General features: G+C 38.5%; 8 protein-coding genes across 8 annotated transcripts; 6 read left to right on the top strand and 2 right to left on the bottom strand.

Annotated features, from left to right (window-relative positions):
* The first annotated feature begins 2,242 nt into the window (after positions 1–2,242).
* LOC6649663 (mucin-2) lies at positions 2,243–8,336 on the top strand. Its single transcript, XM_023179846.2, has 4 exons — positions 2,243–5,529; positions 5,717–5,813; positions 6,950–7,476; positions 7,555–8,336. Exons 1-4 carry the CDS (start codon positions 2,348–2,350, stop codon positions 7,787–7,789), a joined length of 4,041 nt encoding a protein of 1,346 aa, XP_023035614.1. The 5' UTR covers positions 2,243–2,347; the 3' UTR covers positions 7,790–8,336.
* A 185-nt stretch (positions 8,337–8,521) lies between these two features.
* On the top strand, positions 8,522–9,164 carry LOC6649712 (peptidyl-prolyl cis-trans isomerase FKBP2). The gene is made up of 2 exons (XM_002072296.4): positions 8,522–8,714; positions 8,780–9,164. The coding sequence occupies exons 1-2, from the start codon at positions 8,562–8,564 to the stop codon at positions 9,044–9,046; spliced, it is 420 nt and encodes a 139-aa protein (XP_002072332.1). The 5' UTR covers positions 8,522–8,561; the 3' UTR covers positions 9,047–9,164.
* A 149-nt stretch (positions 9,165–9,313) lies between these two features.
* On the top strand, positions 9,314–10,533 carry LOC6649711 (putative tRNA (cytidine(32)/guanosine(34)-2'-O)-methyltransferase 2). The gene is made up of 3 exons (XM_002072295.4): positions 9,314–9,487; positions 9,542–10,191; positions 10,255–10,533. The coding sequence occupies exons 1-3, from the start codon at positions 9,367–9,369 to the stop codon at positions 10,399–10,401; spliced, it is 918 nt and encodes a 305-aa protein (XP_002072331.1). The 5' UTR covers positions 9,314–9,366; the 3' UTR covers positions 10,402–10,533.
* Positions 10,471–12,497, bottom strand: LOC6649710 (transcription termination factor 5, mitochondrial). The gene is made up of 4 exons (XM_002072294.3): positions 12,234–12,497; positions 11,192–12,170; positions 10,910–11,134; positions 10,471–10,853 (listed from the first exon to the last, which is right to left on the bottom strand). The coding sequence occupies exons 1-4, from the start codon at positions 12,421–12,423 to the stop codon at positions 10,556–10,558; spliced, it is 1,692 nt and encodes a 563-aa protein (XP_002072330.2). The 5' UTR covers positions 12,424–12,497; the 3' UTR covers positions 10,471–10,555.
* Positions 12,498–12,546: 49 nt separating this feature from the next.
* On the top strand, positions 12,547–13,770 carry LOC6649709 (ribosome production factor 2 homolog). The gene is made up of 3 exons (XM_002072293.4): positions 12,547–12,652; positions 12,714–12,929; positions 12,995–13,770. The coding sequence occupies exons 1-3, from the start codon at positions 12,633–12,635 to the stop codon at positions 13,695–13,697; spliced, it is 939 nt and encodes a 312-aa protein (XP_002072329.1). The 5' UTR covers positions 12,547–12,632; the 3' UTR covers positions 13,698–13,770.
* A 38-nt stretch (positions 13,771–13,808) lies between these two features.
* Positions 13,809–14,695, bottom strand: LOC6649708. The gene has a single exon (XM_002072292.4). The coding sequence runs from the start codon at positions 14,649–14,651 to the stop codon at positions 13,932–13,934; it is 720 nt and encodes a 239-aa protein (XP_002072328.1). The 5' UTR covers positions 14,652–14,695; the 3' UTR covers positions 13,809–13,931.
* A 168-nt stretch (positions 14,696–14,863) lies between these two features.
* On the top strand, positions 14,864–17,410 carry LOC6649707 (ralA-binding protein 1). The gene is made up of 4 exons (XM_002072291.4): positions 14,864–15,026; positions 15,090–15,222; positions 15,282–16,160; positions 16,405–17,410. Exons 1-4 carry the CDS (start codon positions 14,930–14,932, stop codon positions 17,255–17,257), a joined length of 1,962 nt encoding a protein of 653 aa, XP_002072327.1. The 5' UTR covers positions 14,864–14,929; the 3' UTR covers positions 17,258–17,410.
* A 110-nt stretch (positions 17,411–17,520) lies between these two features.
* Positions 17,521–19,378, top strand: LOC6649706 (malate dehydrogenase, mitochondrial). The gene is made up of 4 exons (XM_002072290.3): positions 17,521–17,680; positions 17,886–18,093; positions 18,414–18,610; positions 18,673–19,378. Exons 1-4 carry the CDS (start codon positions 17,615–17,617, stop codon positions 19,210–19,212), a joined length of 1,011 nt encoding a protein of 336 aa, XP_002072326.1. The 5' UTR covers positions 17,521–17,614; the 3' UTR covers positions 19,213–19,378.
* The last annotated feature ends 2,916 nt before the right edge of the window (positions 19,379–22,294 follow it).

Below are 22,294 nucleotides of genomic sequence, written 5' to 3'. Positions count from 1 at the left end.
TTCTCAATTGCTCAAGTGCTGAAGCGGAAATGATTGCACTTGAAAAGTTGATCCGCTGAGATCTCATCGTGATCGAAACCTGTTTTGATTTGGGTTAAATGGAAAAAAAGGGGAGTTCAAATTGCTCATGGCTATGGTTCATTTATGTTATGGCTCTTATTTCGTAATTGCATCTTGCAGATGAAGTTCGATTATGTGATGAGAAGGTTTAAGTTCCCAGTGTACTATGGGAAGAAATCACAAATATTTTGCTTAAATTGAAATAAAAACGAAATGTGAATTTTAGTTGCATACTTTTAGGCTTTCATTTAGTTTTTGTTTGCTTGCAACATTCAACTAATTATTCACATACTATTGGGTTGGGTATTTAAATTTTAAGTTTCATCTCTTTTTATTCAATTTTTTAATTATAAAAATACAAATTATACTGCCAAATCTTGAAAGCTGCTATAATCAAATTGTTAACTTATTCAAAAATACAAACAATTTCTCTAAATACAAACAATTATAGTTTGCGTAGTTTGAAAACCAAATGCCAGAAAATGTTGAACTTCTAGGTTGCCATAACAACAAAACGCTACTGTGTGAATGCAGTTCTAAGTATGATACCAATTTTTCAACTTGATTTTTCTTGACAACAATATTGATATTTGCTTTGGCATTTTGCATTCCAATATTTACTCTACGCCAACAGTTGACAATCATTAGGTGGCCTTTACCGCATTAGTGGACAAAATCAGTAGAATCAGAAGGGACAAATAGATAGGGGGGCCTTATGGCTACTACGCTCATTGAAAACGATTTACTGTTTGCCATTAAATCTTATCAGCAAATAACGTTGACATTCAAAAAAAAGAAAATGTTACTAAATACTTTAAGAGGTGTGTGTGTGAGTATATAAGGTGTGTGTCTGTATGAGTGGGCGTGAGTTGGTGTACCATATGTTTGCTTAACCAAAGAAATCTTATCAACAAAGAGGGGCGCAAGTTATTCACATAAAAAATTATAGTATATGAAAAGAATTAGTCATTTGAGAAATTTTAAAAAAATTATAATTAACCGCTTCCACTTTACGCATTATTATTAATAACTTATAAATATAACGTGTATTAAACAAATTAACCCTCTTTATTGCACACATCTAAACCAAAAAATGAGGAATTATAATTTTCCAAACAGCAATTGAACGAGTTATGGGTTCTAACATAATAAAAACTTTACTCAGACCAAGGGTAGAACTGTACCATCTTCATTAAAGCACTCCAATTCTTATGGAAGGGGTGTCAGTCGATGCCACACCTGACTAGAACTTCCATCCAAGACCCATAATTAACACCAGGAACCACCACCAAAATCCAGGCTTTTAGCATTAACTTAATTGCCAGGAGAGACGAGTTTTCCAACTCCACCAGCACTTAGGCCCAACCCCCTTTAGCTCCCATTGCATGCATTATTGACATGACATCGGGACAAAAGGCAAATCGAGTAGATAACAAAAGCAAACGCAACCATGGTGAAGGGAAGCCAAAGTACATATGTATGTACAGTACATAAATAGCCACAGCCACCTCTTTTTACCTCTTTCTACTCCATTATATATAGTTATGGGGTATATGGAATAGTTATTATTGGCCCTATGTTGTTTGTTGTTGATTTTGTTGAAGCATGAACAACTTTTGATGGGTTATTGTGCTCCGGAAGGACCCCCGATTGGGGCAATATATCCATAAGGTTGCAGTTGAATGAACTTCATGCACTCGGATAGCCTGTTGGATTGAATGAACCTTCTATCCCAGTTATATATATGGCTAGCTATTTTTGGCTTACTAAGAAGACTAAGGGCGTTCGACGAACTTTTGAGCTTATGTTTCATTAGGGTTTAACATCATTACTATTTGTTTTATTTTCGTTGACATTTTTGATAGTGAAAGTAAATAGTTCTCAAGATAAGATAGTTAGATTATAATATAGTATCTGATTGTGAATAATGCAGGCAGGTCATTAGCTCAATAATTTCTGTAAAAACTAAAGATAACCATTTATTAATCCAATTATTATCAATTTCTTGTTTTTTACAGTGACACATCAATAAAAAGTTTTAAAAATACAAAAAATCAATGGAAGAAACCTAAAAATAAATCGAAAATTGTATTTGTAAAAATGGGCACAACGAACAAGAATTACAAATAAATCGAAAACGAATAGCAATAAAAACAACAACAGCGAAAAGCAAAGGTGAAATATTTTTAAGCTGCGCTTGGTTTTTTTTTTCAAGCCACGAACCTAACAAATAAAATCGTCGTGTAGAACTAAACCCAGGGAGAGAGACAGAGACCGAAACATTAAAATGAGCTGGCTGCAGGCCTCAGGCTTATTGCTTCTGGCCTGGGCAATAATGTCAACACAGGCACGTTCAATTGCGAAAACAAAGAGAGAAATCGAAATCCCTTACAAAAATGTGACAAATATGGAAATGGAATTGGAAGAAAACCCTAAGCCCACAAAAAAAGCAATCACAATTGACCCTGACATTGTTGTTGGGACAGAAAGTGAGAGCAAGTTGGTAACAGAAAAAACTACAAATGGAGAACAGCCAGCAGGAGAAACTACTACACCGTCAGAGTTCAAGATTCCCGTATTGGAGACCAAAGTAACAACACCACCACTTCATACGACAACAGAAAGTATGCCAAATACCACAACAACGCGCTCCTTGGATCAGGGACGTTCCATGCAAATTTTCATGACAACTGAAAGATCCTTTTCGGTTACTCCCATGAAGCTGCAACCGTTGATCATCAGTACGACTGTTAGGTCTACTGCTATGCCTGCTCAAGCAGCCTCTCATGAAAATGATATTGATGACGATACTAAATCCACAACTTCCATCATTCTAGGGCATCAGTTGCCGGAGAAAAGAGCTAAATTTATTAGTGAAAATTCAACAAATGCTCAACAATTAAGTCCCGAAGTTTGGGGCTTGGCAGCCATGATGAATGCATTGCCCAAGAGTTCAACCACATCGACTACCACTGAATCCATGTTGCCCAATGATATTGAAACTCAAGAGATTGATCAAATGAAAAACATAACTGACCAACATTATGAGAAGAATGTTTTAGATTGGCAAAATGTTGAGAATATGCGTGAGAATCGAACTGAATTCGTTGTTAGTACGACATTAGATGCCACAGAAGGATCAGCCAAAGCAATGGAAGAGACGACAGAATCTTTGAGAAGTTCAAAAATAACGGAGGCAGCTGACCTCAATATAACAACGGCTGGAACTACAACTGTTAAGCCTTCTGTTACCGCTGGCTTAACTGAAGAACCACTAGTTCAAAAGGTAACAAAACTAGCAGACACATCGACGACATCAACAACAACAACTATTGCTAACGATTTAGATAAACTATCAGAGTCAATGGTGACAACAACTAGCACGGAATCAACATCAGAGGCTTCGGATACTAAACTACAATTCGTAGAAACTGCTCCTGTAAACAAAACTGAAACAAGTACTACGATAGGCTTAACAGTAGAACCAGTAATTGAAAAATTGGCCACATTAGAAGAAACGACAGCAACAGCATTAAATAATTTGGACGCCGAGGCAATAAACAAAACAGACGTGGTAGTAAAAATTTCAACTAGCCCAGAAGAAGCAACTACCACAGAGTCAGCCAAGTTAAATTATGTTGATTTGACACCAGCTATAAATTCTGATTTAATAATAAACACAAAAAGCACCACGGAATCAACATCAACAACAACAACAACAACATTGGAACCAGAGTCAGAAGTGGAACTAAAGCGCACTTCAGATGTAACGACTACTCCTAAGCCGGACTTAACAGGCGAACCAGTAGTTCATCGGTTAGCCACAGCTGACATAACAGAGCCAGCAGCAACACCTACAACAACAACAGCAGCATCAACAGTCATTTCAAATGATTTAAATTTGGCGGCATCTACTCCACCAGCAATACAAATTTCCAATGAATTAAAACAAACAACATCAACGACAACAACACCAACTTCAAATGATTTATACTTAACAGCAGCTAAAATGTTGGAGCTAACGGAAACAGCAACAACAACCACGGAGCCGTCAGCTGTAATAGACATTACGAAAAATATCACCACCCACAATCATATCCACATGCCAAACACAGAAACAACAACAACAACTAGCAATGAAATGGCAATGAAAACAACAACGATAACAGCGACAACGACAACAACGACAGAGGCTTATGACGTCACTAGCAGCGCAAGTACGAACAAAGATAGTGAGACGGCCAGTCAGCGAGCAACCGTCGAGCAGTTAAGTACTGCAACAACACCAAAGGAAATCGCTCAAATCAGCAATGAAGTGGAAATAACTACAGTGAGAAATTTAAAAGAAATCGAAGCTGATAAAATAAGTACAACAACAACAACAACAACTGCTAGAACAACAGTGGGTGAAACAGCTGAGAAAACCAATAACAATAATAATAATAGTGAGAGTGAAGTGCCAGCAACAACTATAATACCAGGAATAACAACAACAGCAACAACAATTACTGAAATAATTGATAACAGGCTGCAAAACTTAACAGAGGCAGCTCCAGCAGGTGCAAATCAAACTCCCACCATTGCAAAAAATACTACAAGCATTGGGGAAACTAAGGCAGCTGCAACAGACCTTTACGATGAAGACAATAATGGAGCACAAGAAGATGATGTTGCAGATGATAATGATGAGGATGTCAAAAGGCAACAGGTGGATGTAGATAATAATACTGTAATGGCTACAACAACAACAACTCCAGTTCCGCCGCTGATAAGTTTGTTAGACGACTCAACTAGCAGCACCACCACAACAACAACTTCAACGACTCCTTTACCTAGTACAAGTATCAAAATGCTTCCCGAAGTCACAGCAACCACCACAAATCCTCCTCCGCCACCACCGGCCCCAACAACTCTTTCTCCCGTTTATTCCTCCAGCCCTAATCCAAGCCCAAGTCCCAGCCCCACCCCCAGTCCCCAGCCTAGCCCCAAGCCCACTTTAATGCCTACACTCACCAATGAATTGGAATTGGATGCCATTCAAACGGCTCATCCTCAACCAAATTCTCAAGGCACAGATGTCAATGTGATTATAGCCATCACCGTAAGCGTTATTGGAGTTGTGGCCCTTATACTCTTGGTGGCTTTCCTCTATCTAATGCGTAAACGTCAAAAGCAAATGTCCTATGGCCAGAGATGTCGTCCCGTTAGTCTTGATGCCTATTCCTTGGACAATGTATCTGTATTGGGCAGTGTGCGTCGGAGTAAAGGTGGACGAGATTTGCGGGCCTCCAAGCGTACATATGGCAATGCTGCTTTCGATGATCCATCGCTGCGCCACAATTTGCTATCGGCCCATGAACTGGGAAAATTTGTGACACAGCGTTCTACATTATTTGAAGAGTTTCGTGATGTACCGCAAATTATAGCACGAGCGGATGAGGTGCCAGCTGGTTGTGAGGATAAAAATCGGTGAGTTATTCATATTCCCTTATTTATACAAAATTTGTAATTCCATATTTCAATTTCATCTTTGTTGCTTTTGTTGTCGTTTCTTCCTGGTTTCCGCCCACATCGGAATACATACACAATTAAATTGATGATGATCATGACTCACGATGCGATCTCAAATAACATTTTGTCATTTTTTGTGGTGCAGCTATGCCAATGTCATACCGCTTCCTGAGACGCGTGTAGTGCTCCAGCGTCAAAACGATGATGACAAAACGGAATATATAAATGCCAATTATGTGCGGGTAAGCGATACGAGAGTAGACAAGTGACAATAATATGGAAAAGTCTGACTTTCTCACATCAGTTTCTCACTGGGAGTGGGAGTGGCTCAGTCTGTCTCTGGTTTAGGCTTAGCCTTGCATGAAGACAACTTGAGCGCGGGCCATTAAATACGGCGCCTGGGCATAAAATTATACGCCTCATGAGATTAGACGAACTATGCAAACTATGTATGAAATAATTTTTAGACTCTTTTCTATCGCATGTGTGTGTATAGGCAAATGAGCGAAGCGCGAAAAAAAACTATTTTAAATAATTACGGCAATAGGGGAAAGTTTTTAAGGATAGACAAAATGAATCTAATATATAATATCTGAGATGTCTTTGTATCGACCTAATTATATTTAAAACCATTATGTTTTATATTTTTTTCAAGACGAATTTTAAAAAAGATTTTCACAAAAATGTATAAAAAGATCAAAAATTTCTATAAGTTTCGGTTTGTTTTGTTACTTTTACGGGGCAAGATCCATTAGCTTGCTTTTTCACACAAACTTAGACCGCACCTATCTACAATATCTTATTTTTAAAGCAGATATAAAGATATAGACAAAGATTATTTCGAATTCATTATATCTGTAATGATGTAGATGCATAAACGTTCAATTGATATGTAGTCATAGGCAATTTTTCGCCATAGATAACCAGTTATGGTTAGGGGCATTGACATGGAAAAGAGCTTTTTAAGGAGCAGATTAAAACAATTGTGCAAATGCATTGAAGCATATCGTTGAAAATGGCCATTGAATTGAAATGCATTGAGGCAAAAACGCTATATATAAATATAAAAAGAAAAAACTTTGAAAGTTGGATAGCAATTGCTTACAGAAGAGCCGAGCCGCCCACCTGGCGATAACCTAAGCATGCCGTGATCGTGATTTCTTTACATACATCGTACATCGTATATGTATATACATAAGCAGATACAGCCAAAAGAGCCAAGTCGTCGCTCAGCCAGTGAGCATTTATCAGAAAAGCGCGCAGGGCCATTAACTGACTGACGAATACACATTGTATATATGTATACAGAGGAAATAGGTTTTAATTAATGGTTATGTCATTACTCACACACGTTTTTTTCTCTGCTTTTGAACAACAGGGCCCTCGAGATGCTCCGAATTATTATATAGCCTGCCAAGCGCCGCTAGAAAGCACAACTACAGACTTCTGGCGAATGATCTGGGAACAGCAGTCGCGTGTTATCATTCAGGCCACTGATCTCAGCGAGGAAGGCATTGAGCGATGCGCCGAATATTTGCCCCCCTCCGCCACATTGGATAATCATAGTAGTTATGGCGATTATCAGGTGACATTAAAAAATCGTGAGGTCAAGGACAAGTATGCCATTTCGACGCTTATGCTTAAGCATGTGGACGGAGGTGAGGAGTGTCGTGAGCTGACTCATTATTGGTATAAATGGCCCGAGAGGGGTGTGCCTGCCGATGAGGCTCCCATTATTGCCATGTTGCTGGAGGCACGCTCCTCCCTCAAGACGTATTGCCTGGAGGAGCAGCAGCAAGAACAAAAACAAAAAGAAAAGGATGTCGAAACAGAAGCTGGCGGCAGCAATGAGATTAATGGCAACAATGTCAACATTGTAAAAGCCACAGGACGTCAACAACAAGGGTAAGAGTTGTACTTCTACGTTCTATATGTATTTGCATGACCTGTTTAATTGTTTTCTGTGTTTTCTATTTCTCCCAGACCGTTAACCATTCACTGCTCTCCAGGTACTGGACGAACTGGGACAATTATAGCATCGGACATGGCCATACGTAGTCTTGAGACACCCAAACGTTCAGTGGATATACCACAATTGGTGTACTATGTCCGACGAGGCAGAGCCAGTGCCGTTCAAACCAAGGAGCAATACGAATTTATCTATAAGGTGGCCAATATGTATGCAACCAAAATCACAAATTTATCGAATGATAACTGAGAAAGGGAGAAAGAGAAGTGGGAGGAACCGACATCCAACCAAGATTAACTCATTCGATCGTTTGATCAGCTAATCAAATCCTTATCAACGCTGTATACATATAATATATAGTATAGTCAAATAGTCAGTATAAATTATAAATTATGTAGTATATATATAGCGTATGTAGTTATGTCGCTTTTGAAAGTTTAAAGTTTTTTTTTTATTGTAAAAAAAAAGAAGTGTATGTATTCCTGTTTTATTGTGATATAATCGTACATTTGATATCTCTTTATATGTATCGTATTTGTATATTGTATTTGTATAATCTGTTGCATATTTATAAATGGTTTTTCTCTTTTGCTTTTCTTTGGCAAAATAAAATACTTTTTAAACGGCCAATCAATTATGAAGCCCATATATATATATGTATAATGAATCTTATGTTAAACCAGCTTTAATGTGTCGTTTAAGTTAAAACGAAATTAATAATTAGCAATATTCCAATTAAATGAAAAAGTTATAGTCAAAATAAAACCCACAAGCGGATTCATATGAATTTTACTAATATCAGTTGTTCACTATTCACATGTTCACTATTTCAGGTGGGATTTGAAAAAAAGTTTTGAAATCAATTTGTATATTTATAGAGTATAAATTAAGTTCGCGCGCAGGCTCGAATTTACTATTGATGTTATCCAACACTGGAACCAGGCCAAACGCGAGTAGGTTCGCCAACACTGGAATCAAATCTAAAGTTCCGCTTATCGCACAAGACTCAAAATAAGTCATCATGCAATTGTTTAATTTTTTGCTAGTCTCCACCTTATTTTTGGGTGCAGTTTTAGCCGCCGATTCGCCCAAGGTTAAGATTGGAATCAAAAAGCGCGTTGAGAATTGTCAGCGCAAGGCCAAGACCAACGACTTGGTGCATGTGCACTACAAGGTAAACGAAATCTCTACAGCCATTGGCGTCTGGACAATATCTACATTTTGGTTATTATTTAATAGGGCTCTCTACAAGATGGTACCGAATTTGACAGCAGCTATAACCGTGGAACTCCCTTCTCATTCACACTGGGAGCGCGGCAAGTGATTAAGGGCTGGGATCAAGGCATCAAAGGCATGTGTGAGGGCGAACGTCGCACTCTAACTATTCCTCCAGAATTGGGATATGGCGCCAGTGGAGCTGGTGGCGGCAAGATTCCACCCAATGCTGTGCTTATCTTCGATGTTGAACTTGTAAAGATCGAGTCACGAGGCTCCGAAGAGCTGTAATTCCAAATATAAAAAACACTGGCGGCATTTGGCGGTGCAACAACAAGAGACAGTGCTGCCCTAATAGCTTTTTTTAGTCTAATAAAAATCCAATTTTTTGGGAAAATTTTCTATCAAATTTAAATTTACAATATAATTTTAGTCGTCTATGACTTATTGGGGTGATCTTGGAGTTAATTCCTTGCCGTCGCTATATTTTGTAACACATATTTATCTGCAAAAAAAAAACGCTATGAAATAGCGCTAAATTTTCGATGCCATATTGGCATCTCCGATTTTGTGGTTCAACAGCTGATTTACTCTGGCTTGGATTTGTGAGCATGGGCAGGACATCAAAAGATAAGCGGGACATATTTTATCGCCTTGCAAAACAACAAGGCTGGAGAGCTAGGAGTGCATTTAAATTGCTGCAAGCAGAAGAAACGTTTCATTTGCTGGATGGTAAAGTTTCCCTTTTATGGCATTGAAATTTTGATACCAATATTGTTTTTGTAGGCGTCACACGAGCCGTGGATCTTTGTGCGGCTCCTGGAAGCTGGTCGCAGGTATTATCAAAACATATGTACGAGCCGCGAACCCCTGAAGAACGGGAACAGGTAAAAATCATTGCTGTGGATATGCAGGGAATGGCACCAATCGATGGAGTCAAGCAACTGAGGGCCGATATTACCAAAGAGTCCACTGCCAAAGAGATAATTGAATACTTCGGGGGTCAAAAAGCACAATTGGTTATCTCAGATGGCGCACCAGATGTTACTGGACAACATGATCGTGATGCCTATATGCAAGGACAACTTTTACTGGCTGCCCTAAGCATTGCCACCTACATCCTAGAGGAGGGAGGATCTTTTGTCGGCAAAGTCTATAGGGCTGGAGACATAAGTAGTGTCTATGCACAATTCCAACGATTCTTTAAAGATGTTTGTCTCTTTAAGCCATCCGCCTCTCGAAATTCAAGCATCGAGGCATTTGTGGTTGCTCGACAATTTAATCTTCCTGACGGTCATATACCCTGTAATCTCATTACTGAGTGGTATAATCAACCCACGGAGTGGCTGAAACCCATTACACAGGAACCAAAACAAATCAATTTACCATTCGTGGCCTATAAAGGGGATTTGGATGCAGACCGTACCTATGAATTGGTTAGTTAATTTTGTAGTCTCTAAAACTATAAGCTAACGAATACGTTTACATTTTCATTATAGGATGAGGACTATAAATATGAAGAAGCGGTTCAAAAGCCTTTAACAGCAGCCTATCAAGATGTACTAAAAAAGACCCGTGAAGTTTCCATTAAATATAATTCCATTAAAATTATCCATAGTGAGGTGGATAATGCAAATCAGACTTGAGGGAAACAAAATTATCTTTAGGATTAACTTATGATAAGTCAAATAACATTTGATGCAACAAAAATTGGGTGCTTTTTTAGATTTCATTATATTCAACATAAATCAAAGATGATTTATAACAATTACCTTCAATATCTTAGATTCTCATTTTCGATCATAATAGGTGCTCCTGCATGGCCAACTTCTCAGATGACGGTTTTACGCCATATTTATACACCTTATTAAGACTTTCTGGAAAATCGGGTAGCAGATTATTAAAGTTCTCAACGTGATGGGTGTGCTGCTCCGTCCAAATGCCATCGCCAGTGAAATGAAATTCCGATTCGATGAGATATAAAATTAAGGTTAAAATCTCAGTATTACTCAATACATGGACATTTGATGCTGGCAATTGAAGTTCCTCTAAAGCTTCTGCTGAATGCAGCAGTACAAGTTTCTCTTCAATGCGTTTGCTAAAAAGGGAATAAGGTGAAAAGTACATATTAAGAGACTAGGATGGGTCACTTACATGGGATATAATAGTAAATGTATGTTTCGAAAGATATCCTCGATTTTAAATTTCTTGCTCAGCAAAAACTCAAGGCATTGTTTAACATGAAGCACTGGTATGTGACACCAATTGGGATGACGAGAGAGTAAATTGCGCAGGACTTGCTCATCCTTTTTCAATACATTTCCCAAATAGACGACAATATCGCGACCCTTGGTGCGATCGGAACCATCGCGGGCAAATCTATTAAAGAGGGATTCTTAATTCATTAATAAATAGTAAAAACTGAACTTCACTTACTTGGCAAAGGCCTCTGAACCGCATGATAAAATATGCAAGGAGGCGCATCTGACTTTCAATTGATTAAGATAGTCCAATCGCAGTCGCGCTTTATTCTGATAGTGAACCAATCTCAGGACACGCGGATTAGTGCCCAATACTTGAAACTCGTCAATTTCATTAAGATCCTTGAGGCGTTCTAGCACAGTATCGGGTCCCAGAGTTAATATTTCAAGACATCGAAGAACTGAGTCCTCACTAATGCCAAACGATCGGACATGGTGTAATGTTTGCTTCAGACTATCACAATTCGACATCAGAATCTTTGGTCTCTTATATCCTATATCGCGTATATCCTGCTTCTCTATAAAAGGAATCTCCTTTAAAATTCTTCTCACATTATCGGCATCAGCGTGAAGCAGGAAACTATTTTTCCTAATGCGCTCTATAGGAAACTTTAATTCCGTGGTCAACAGTTCTATGATAGCCTGAACAGATTGGAAACTCTTGTGCCGTACACGAGAATAGACTCGCCATAGCTTTTGCAAATCGGCCTCATCCATTTGCAGTCGTTGGCGGAGATAGGCGTTAAGCAAGTTTTGACGCAGAGCCTTCAGGGTAATGCTTTCGTCGGTGGAGGCCAACTCTTGCTCTGGTTGATCAACCCATGTGAAGCATTCGCTCAAACGTTTCACCACGTTTATATCATAAGGTATAAAACGATGGGATTTCAGCATATTGATGGGCTTATTAATAACCGTCACATATTTGGCCAATGTTTGTATGGTGACTTGTTGAAATCCACACTCCAGCAGTACACTATGACGATTAGACAAAGTTGAGGCTCCATAATAGATGATCATAGGTCGTGCAACAATGTCATCTACGCTATATGCCAAGGATTTTAGGGTGTCGTATGAGTTCATGAAATCCTTGCGTTTTAAGGTTTTCAATTCGGGATGCTTTTCCAAGGCAGCGGACCAAATGCGATAATTGCTGCCTATTGATTATTGAAAAATATATAAATTACTCTTTTCAATATTTTGCCTTCAAAATGATTTACCTAATGTTCGTGCCAAATAATTTGCATTTAAAGTTTCATCTGGCAGCGGCAGTTCACTTCCAGTTTTGTTAATCTTCTCCGATTTCTTATTTGTGCTTGTGGCCATTCCATGTCGGGGTTGTTGCCTTGTTATTTGTTTTATAAGTGTTTCATATACCACTTTGGCTTGATTTCTACCATTTCGAAGCATTTTTGCTTCATAACATGGAAAATGTGTTTATTTACAAAATAGAACAACTGTTGCAATCCCGCCAGCTGATGGCGAATGCCATCGAAATCGATAAGTACTTATCGATAGTTACTACATATTTACCATACCTAACGTGACGCCCTCACACGTGCGCCGCTTTTTGTATTTTCAATTTTAAGAGTCAATATTTTTGGGAGTTTTAATTAAAGATGTCGCTTTTACGTATCAGGTGAGAGGCTCTAGACAAAAAGCAAAACATTTAATATTTAATTGGCATTCTTACTTCGTAGGAAACCCAAAACCCGCAAGGGTAAAAAGGTTTTATTGGCCCGAGAGCCGCAACTGATTGAATCGGCCCGGACAATGCTCTTCTTGGATGGACGAAAATGTGGTGGCAATGTGAAACTCTGCATGAAAGACTTACAGCAATTGAAGAAACCTTTGGTTAAGGTACTAAATCGGAAAAATGATATTACACCCTTTGACGATCCCACATCCTTGGAGTTGTATGTTTCCTATCATCAAAAATATGTTTGCAATCTCTTTAAACTGAGTTATCTTTATGTTCTAGCTTGACGATGAAAAACGACTCAGCGTTGTTCACCTTTGGTTCCACCTCCAAGAAGCGTCCAGATAACATAGTTTTGGGACGAGTTTTTGAGAACGAAGTCCTGGACATGTTCGAGCTGGGCATTAAGCGGTACCAGGCCATTGCAGAATTCAAGAATGAAAAGATTGGCACCTGCGTGAAGCCATGCCTTGTTTTCAATGGTCCCAAATGGGCACAGTCGGAGGAGTTGCGTCGTCTGAGGAATTTATTCATCGACACTTTTCAGAGAGAAAAAGTAGACTCCATCCGCTTGCAGGGCATTGAGCATGTCATTAGCTTTACTGTTACTGATGACTTGAATATTTTAATGCGTTCATATAAGATTTTGTTAAAGAAATCGGGCCAAAAGACACCGAGAATAGAGCTAGAAGAGATTGGTCCATCTGCCGATTTTTCCATACGCCGAACCAAAATAGCTTCGGAAGATTTATATAAGTTGGCCCGCAAACAGCCCAAAACACAAAATAAGAGCAAAAAGAAGAATATCACTTTGGACTCACTGGGCAATACTAAAGGACGCGTTCATTTGGGCAAACAACAAACTGGTTCTATACAAACACGTCGCGTTAAGGCTTTGAGAAAGACCCCCGAAGAGAAGAAAGCTAACCGTCAGGCCAAGAAGGTAGCACTCAAAGCTGCAGCACAGGAGGCATTGAGTTCGTAGGATTGGCTGTAGTTTTAATTTTCCATAAAGTAGCGTTAATAAAAAAAAAAAGTAAGACAACATAATATTATCTATGTCGTTGCAACCAAAAAATCCGACTATTATTTTGACTTTGGAAATTCCTATTACCTTAGGACGGTAGACTTAATACAGATTTTATTATTATTTTATATTTAATTGGTCCAGCTCAGAGTAAATATTAAAAACAAATGGAGAATAATTATTATAGCTAATTCAATGTAAAGCATCTACAATATTGCGTATACGTCGTGTTTTCGATTCATTGAGGGCATCCTCCAGGGTTTTTATCATATGAACCAAACTACCCACATCGGTTTGTACCAGCAAATCCTTTCGATGTTGACGCTCGTCTTCTTTCATTGCCTTGACTTCTTCTTCGCTTCTTTCCATGAGATCGAATTCCAAGAGTTCCCGATTTTCGTTCTTGGGCTCGGTGTGTAAATATAATTTCATAGTGACAAATATTTGGCATTGCTCTAACAAACTTCTCGATGCTATGCGCACTTCCAATCGCCAATCCAGATTGACTAGCCGATAGGAACGTATATTGGCCGATTTAATGGAGCCCTCAATAAAGCTGCGTTTGCTGGTGACAAACTGTTCCAGGACATCGAGGACCTCCGCACCGAGTTCGGGGAATGTTTGACGTAATAAATCTTGCAGCTCCAGGCCACTGCTACTGGCTCGTGTTGTCATATGGATGAGCAGGGAGATTAGGGCCTCTACTGCATGCTGCACTGCAGCTGGCTCTACGCTGGGACTGGCAGCAGAGGAAGTGGATGCAGAGGTATAGTTGTTGGCAATCAACTGAAAGCGTTCGGGGTTTGGTCCCGTCAGGAGAAATTCAAAGGCCGCCTTACATAGCTCCACTACTTCGTTTGCCGGTCGCTGAAGCAGCGACAGGTGATCGCGCTGCTTTTGGCTTAGGAGCATTTAATGTTTTTATATGCTTTTGTTAATAAAAAAAAAAATGTATCGATAGGATAAGGACGACAGTTCTCTATCGATTTCTCTGTATAAGAAATAGTGGGAGTCGGACTCCGAGTATTCAATCACTATTTATTTCAATTATGGGGATAATTAAACCAAGTTGGCAGCTCTCCTGTTGACTGCCCTACACATTTGTTTTTGTTTATTGATTGAAGTTTGTTTTTATTTCTGGAACTGCACCACCTTTTGTTTATTAAATACAATTTTTATTTTTGGCGACAATGGATTTCGATAGTCCCGAGGAGAAGGAGTTTCCTGGATTATATGCATCCCAAGCATCCGATGCCAAGTCAAAGAAAAGCAAAGAGGAAAGCGATTGTATGAGAAAAGACAAATCTATTTCACATAGACAATATTTTACTTACTTCTACTTTCTTATAGACAGTGAAGGCGATGATAAGCCTAGTAAAAAGGATCTACTTAGGCGTAAGGAGAAAAAGGAAAAGGGCAAGGATCGTGGCTATGCAGCTTTAGAGGGTGAGAGCTCACCAGAGGAGGAGCCTCTGGACACAAAGTGAGTTTTATCTTAAGACCCGCTAGGTACGGCTTTAAACTTAAATTTTCATTTTCTAGAAGCCCTTCCAAGTCTAAGAAATCAAAAACGTTTAAGTTTACCAGCTCCAAGAGCAAGGAAAAACGCGAAAAGTCCCGTGACAAGGACAAAATGGCAGCTGAAAAGGACGAAGAGCCCAGCTCATCACATCATCACAAATCCAAGGACAAAGATAAGGAAGAGAAAAAAAAGGATAAAGAGCGCAAGGAAAAAGACAAGAAAGAGAAATCAGAAAAAAAGGAGAAAATCAAAAAGCTAAGCAAGTCCCAACAATCTCAGCAACAGCAGCAGGAGGAAGATGAAAATTGTGACCAGGATTTGGCCTTAGGTTACCCTGTCTTTGGTGTGTCGATAAGTTTAGCCACAGAGCGCTCCCGTTGTCACGATGGCGTCGATTTGCCCTTGGTTGTGCGCGATTGCATTGACTATCTTCAAGAGAATTCCCTAAAATGCGAACAAATCTACAAGGTGGAGCCGATTCGGTCTCAACTTATGCACTATAAGCGCTTGTATAACAATCGAGAGTATGACAAGGATGTGGATGAAATGACTTTACCCACCGCTTGCAGTCTTTTGAAATTATTCTATAAGGAACTACCCGAGCCAGTGTTAACAACAGATTTGGTTGATCGTTTCGAGATGGTTGCCACACATTCAAAGCCACGGAAACACCCAACGGAATTCCAGGAACTAATCGAACTACTACCCAAATGTAATCGCACTTTGTTGGCCTGGACAATGCTGCACTTTGAGGCGGTTATCAAGAAGGAACGCTTCAACAAACTTAATGCTCAGTCTCTGGCCATGTTGTTGAGTCCGACGCTTCAGATGTCGCATCGTTTAATGGTCGCATTTCTATGTAATTGCCATATTCTTTTCTCAGATGTCACACTGATAAAGTAAGTGAACAGTAGTGTCAAAATGATAAAAATATAAACGATGATAAGATTAGGGTTAGCAGGCAACCTTTATTTTTATTAGAGTTTATCAAGTTTATCTCATCTGATCAGTAGTAGTAAAGTTATGAGCCGACAAGAAAACAAAAGGAAAGGCCAATTGCGTCTTTTTAATTGCTTTAGGCATGGCCAACTATAGAAATTTAATGTTATTTAACTTTGTTTAATGTTTTTCTATGTTTTACAGGTATGTACCTCCCCTCACATCATCAAGTCCAAACCTGCCTGAATTACCCGATGACATACAAGTGGAATTGAAGAAACAGGACAGTCTCTTGACTCAGATACATAGTGAAATGAATGCTGGTTTTATAACCAAAAAGAGAGAAGAACAACTTTGGGAAGTTCAGCGTATAATTACTCAATTGAAACGTAAATTGCGAACTTTTGAAAGGAAACAGGAAAAATCAATAGAAGAATTGGATAGTAATCAAGCAACTCAATCATCAAAAACAGCAACGTCAACGACAACAGCATTATCCCATTCAGCGCCAACTGGCCATGATACCACTGATTCTCAAACAACAACAGCAACTGCACCAGTATCAACAGGTCCTCCACTGACATCAATAGTCAACGAAGAACAAGAACAAAAAATCGAATCAACTCAGTCTGTATCATCGCCCACACCCGAATTCTCTATAGATCCATTATCTGGTTATGTCCTTTTACCAAAATCAAATCCTCAACGAGACGAGTTGCTACGTCTACAAATCGAATACGATGAACTAATGGGCTGGCAAAATGAAATAAAAGCACGTATCCTAAGCGAACGTAATGAGATTTTTCGCCTCAAGCAGTTATACGATCAACAACAGATGCTCAAACCAGCAGTAGCTCAGCATTCCAATAATACTCCTTCGGCTTCGGCTATGGAGCATTCGAGTTCTACGGAAACGGATTATGAGAAAATCATTGAACACTATACAAGGGAAAATACTTTATTGGAGCATAAAAAGATTATGCTGGCAAATGCCCTCAAGGAGGAGAAGAAAGCGTGCATAGCTCTTCAAGTAGAGTTGCGTTTACAAGAGTTTTAAAGTTCTTTACATTACATATATGTATATTTATGCAAATATTTATTCATAAAAGTTATGTTGTTATTGGCAAATTGCGATCAAAAAAAAAAAACCAACAAACGAAAACAATCTTGCTTGCAGTTTAAATAAAAGCTCTACATGTTTTAAAAAAGGCGCCCACCTACACAAATTGCATTAAGTTGGCAACTCTGCCCGCCTACGGCAAGGTAGAACAACAACAACAATAACCCCCCATATGCTTAAAAGCTTTTTTCGCACATCTTTGGCATTGGCTTTTGTGGGTATTTGGCTCTTGGCTGCTGTGGACTTAATTCTTTAATATTTAATTCTTTATAACCCGAAAAAAAACAAAGAAAAATGCTGAAGCAAGTAACGAAACAATTGGCCCTTCAAGGTGTGCGACAGTTCTCTGTCAGCCAGCAGGTAAATCCACATAAACACAGAAAATTCCAAACCTTATCTCTGTGCATTTCCATTCCACGTTTACGTAATAATAAAAAGTGCATCGAGAATGAAATGTAGAAAATACAAATCTGTATATACTACATGTAATTGCTTAAATTGATATTATGTCAACACGAAATATTTATATATTAATGTGTTATATTATTGGATTTTACTTATATAGAACAACTACAAGGTGACCGTTTGCGGAGCCGCTGGCGGCATTGGTCAACCTCTGTCTCTGCTGTTGAAGCAGAATCCCTTGGTCACCGATCTGTCTCTATATGATATTGTACATACCCCCGGTGTGGCTGCCGATTTGTCTCACATTGACACCAAGAGCAAGACAGCCGGATTCATTGGAGCCGACCAGTTGGCCGATTCTCTCAAGGGTGAGTAGAGGACCCCGATAAAAGTGAGGTTAAGTGGGATTTAAAAAAAATAACTTCAAGATGTCTGCAAAAGAGAGAGGGCGCATTAATTCCAAGGGTCTTCTCATGTGATTTGCATGAACTTCTTTAACGGGGAGCAAAATAAAATAGAACTTGATAAGATAACATAGCATACATATATGCCAGTTGCTCAGGCACGTAATCATAATGTGGAGGGTGTAGGAGGTCGTTCACAGACTTATCATTAAAGCTCAAAAGTCAAATGAAAATCACATCCAACTCATTTTCTCTCTCTTTCTCTCTCTGTTTTTGTCATACAGGATCCGATGTTGTTGTCATCCCCGCTGGCGTACCCCGCAAACCGGGCATGACTCGTGATGATCTGTTCAATGTCAATGCCGGCATTATTAAGGATATTTCCAATTCCATTGCCAAGAACTGCCCCAAGGCTTTGGTGGCCATCATTACAAACCCAGTGAACACCTGTGTGCCCATTGCCGCTGAGATTCTGAAGAAGGTATGTCTATGGATTACTCATGAAATTTAGATCTGCCACTGACCTTTCTGGGTATTTTTCAGGCTGGTGTCTACGATCCCAAGCGTCTGTTCGGTGTCTCCACTTTGGATGTGGTGCGTGCTCGTGCCTTCATTGGCCATGCCTTGGGTGTGGATCCCCAGACTGTGCAGATTCCCGTAATTGGTGGTCACTCTGGTGTCACCATCTTGCCAGTGCTCTCCCAGAGCCAGCCCCTGTTCAAGGGCAACCAGGATGCCATTGAGAAGTTGACCGTTCGCATTCAGGAGGCCGGTACTGAGGTCGTGAAGGCCAAGGCTGGTGCTGGTTCGGCCACCCTCTCCATGGCCTACGCTGGTGCCCGTTTCGCTGGCTCTCTGCTTAAGGGTCTTAATGGTGAAAAGAATGTGATTGAGTGCTCCTATGTCCAATCGAACATCACAGAGGCTACCTTCTTCTCCACTCCCCTCGTTTTGGGCAAGAATGGTCTGCAAGAGAACCTGGGTCTGCCCAAGCTTAATGACTACGAAAAGAAATTGCTGGAGGCAGCCATTCCTGAACTGAAGAAGAACATCCAGAAGGGTATTGACTTTGCCAATGCCTAAATAATGGAAATTGCGCAACTCAATACCACCTTCCCATCCTCCTCCATCCAACCCTCTTCAGTTACCTTGTTACAATCGGTTTACTACTTAGCAAATTCTTTTATGCTTTAAGTCGAAAGATCTACTATGTTGTCCACAGAAAAATAAAACTAGAAATTTTTTGGAATTCCATCGTTTGCTGCTGTGTTGAAAAATTAAAGGGGACCCACTTAATAATTTAAGAATTTCTAAAAAATAAACATTCATAAAGTTAGAATAAAGAGGAGATTGTTATATTTATATAACACTTCGAGGATTTGTTGTTGTTTAGAACTATTCAGGTAAACCTGAAGTTCCTAAGACGTAGATTTATTCAAAGGATACAACTTGATTGTCTGGACACACTTTCTCTTAATTTATTTACTGTGATTGGGTAGGTATTTGTATATTTTGATCCAAAAAGAAATCTTTGATCGTTATATTTAACCAAAATTTATTCAGTCAACACTTGTGTGTACACTCAGCAAAATATTAGACCACAATTGGCTATAGCATTTCGAGTTATTAACCTACATTTATCAAGTGATTTCTCTCAGTGTAGCACACACACTCAGTCGACAGTCGTAATCATCATGGGGCTCCTGCACGGAGCACACATGGACACACTAATACATGGGCAATCAATTAAGCTTCGTTAAGATCAATTTAAAAAACTTGCCCGCATGTCATATGTATATACATCCAAACGTTCCATGACAACCTCCCTCATTCCCTCACTCGCTCTTTCTCTCCCTTCACCATGACGATGATGATCCCCGTAGTCATAAGCAGTTTTCCATAGCTTGGCGGCACCGTCTCCGACTAGTGCGTATATATATTTTGGAATTTCTTGTTGTTGTTGATGGCTAAAGTCGGTTATACATATGTAAAACAGTTTATGGAGTAATAATTTTTTATGATCTTTTTAGTTTATAACATTATATCTATATAGACATGACATAAATAACTTGAATATTTTTCGCAAAGTTTTATTCAAGTAATTTTTTTGGCAATTGTTATGTATACGCCACCGAAATGTACAAATTTTCGTTGAGAAATCAATTAATTAACTGCACTAAATTACAAGTTGGTGTTAACAGAAAGTTAAACACAGCAAAATTTAAATATAAGACTTACACGGACGGATTGAGGGAGTCCGGGGGGTCTGGACATTTTCCGAAATGTCAGTAATTTGAATAATTTGTAACTTTTGTCGGCTCTATATACCTCCAATTAGTGGCTCTTCTTAGTAGTCGTAAAATTCCGATAAATTCTCATACTGATAAAATGCCTTGATTGATGCCTTTGGTTTAAGAAAATTGCAACCATTCAATAGTTTCAACTTTATCTACAAATTCAGAACTTCATAGAATATTAAAACTAAAATAGCTATTACCATAAAGTAATTTTCACTCTTTACAATAAATTAGTTAAACAACAAAACCAAGCCATTGCCACTATAGACAAATTAAAATTCTTACCTTTACTTTAAATTCACAAAACTCTCTCTTAATTTTTAAGTTCAAAATAGTCCCAAAATCTTTAAAATGAATTGACCATTGACCACACTTCTCTACAAAACAAAAATGAAACCAAGTAGACGCCAATAAATTACACATAATTATAGAGGAGCACAAACCATAACTGAACTGAAGATGTCAACCGCTTGGCTCGGCTTGGCCCTTATAATTGGCTGACTGACTAGGCTGGGTAATACTCGAAAAAAATCGCAACCCAGTGAGTATAATTCAAATTAATTGTCGACAATTGTATTCCAAGACGAAGGCGCCATTTAAGGCAGATGGACAACCAAATGGAAGGATGCTATTGAGGAATCGCCTAATTGAAATCGATATAAGAGTAAGGAATAAAAAGAAAACCACAGATCTTTTAAGTGCACCGCATTGTTAATACCCTTTAAAACTCGTGATATCAGCAAATATAATTTTTCCATAGTTTTTAAACTTAATAGACGGAATCGTTAAACGTTCTTGTAAATATTGAAATATGAATCAGTCAAATCTATAGGAAACTAAAGGAATGATCAAAATTTTAGCCAAGCAGAATACCGTTTAAGTCGTTAAGCCATTTCAAGCGACTGTAGGGATAATAAAAAGCTTTTGCTTTATTAAGTTATAAAAAAATGTAAACAAGAATATGTTAAGACACCGAAAAACATTTCTTTTAGAGTTTGTTGATTAATTTAAAGAGTTTTAAGGATTCTCCAACTTCTTTCAGCTGCCATAAGAGAATAAGTAATAAACTCTCATATAGGAAGAATAAAGAATAATCCTAATCAGAGGTGGGAAATTTACATTTTTACGTGGTTATATATATCCACTTAATGTAGAAGGTTTTAAATTAGATTCGTGTAATTTTGCAATTATGTTCCGGAGAATGATTCCAAACAAAATTAGATACTTGAATCCGAAACGTTTGCCTTTTGGTGTAAAGAAAAGCGATCAAAATACAGTTAGATTACAGCTCAAAAGTATTTATCTAAAAATCTTTAATCTATTGAGAATAGTTTCTAACATTAGTTGATAAATTGCGAGCTCTTATTGAATTACAAGATTTATTCTTAGCTTGAGTGGATTCCTCTTCTTTAGTTATTATTAATTAAATTTTACCGAAGCTATAGTTTTAAATACGAGTGATTAGACAATTATATCAAATTCGCACCGTAGTCCTTTACACAGCCTCAAACTAAAAGAAATAACGAGCTTAGGAAGACTCTCAATCTTTAATTTCCACTTGTTAGTATAACGAATTTGTGTCAAAAATAATTATAGCCTATTTATGAGGGTATAAATACATAAAACTAAAAATCAAATGTAATCAAGTGCAAAATTTTAATGAAATTTTAATTCTTCTTCTGGGTCGCCTGTCTTCTTATATCATTTTATTGTTCCTATGTGTGTGTGAGTGGTGGGCGTCGCATCGGCTTGTGCTGTGACTTTAATTGTTTGTAATTAAATAAAATTGTACAAGGTCGACTGGCTGATATGATATGTTGTTAAATCCATGGATACCAATTTGTCTCCCTCACACACACACACACACG

Source organism: Drosophila willistoni, chromosome 3R (genome assembly GCF_018902025.1).
Source record: "Drosophila willistoni isolate 14030-0811.24 chromosome 3R, UCI_dwil_1.1, whole genome shotgun sequence".
Lineage (NCBI taxonomy): Eukaryota > Metazoa > Arthropoda > Insecta > Diptera > Drosophilidae > Drosophila > Drosophila willistoni.
Note: the sequence above shows the minus strand (reverse complement) of the source record. Positions and strands in the feature narration are given on the sequence as shown.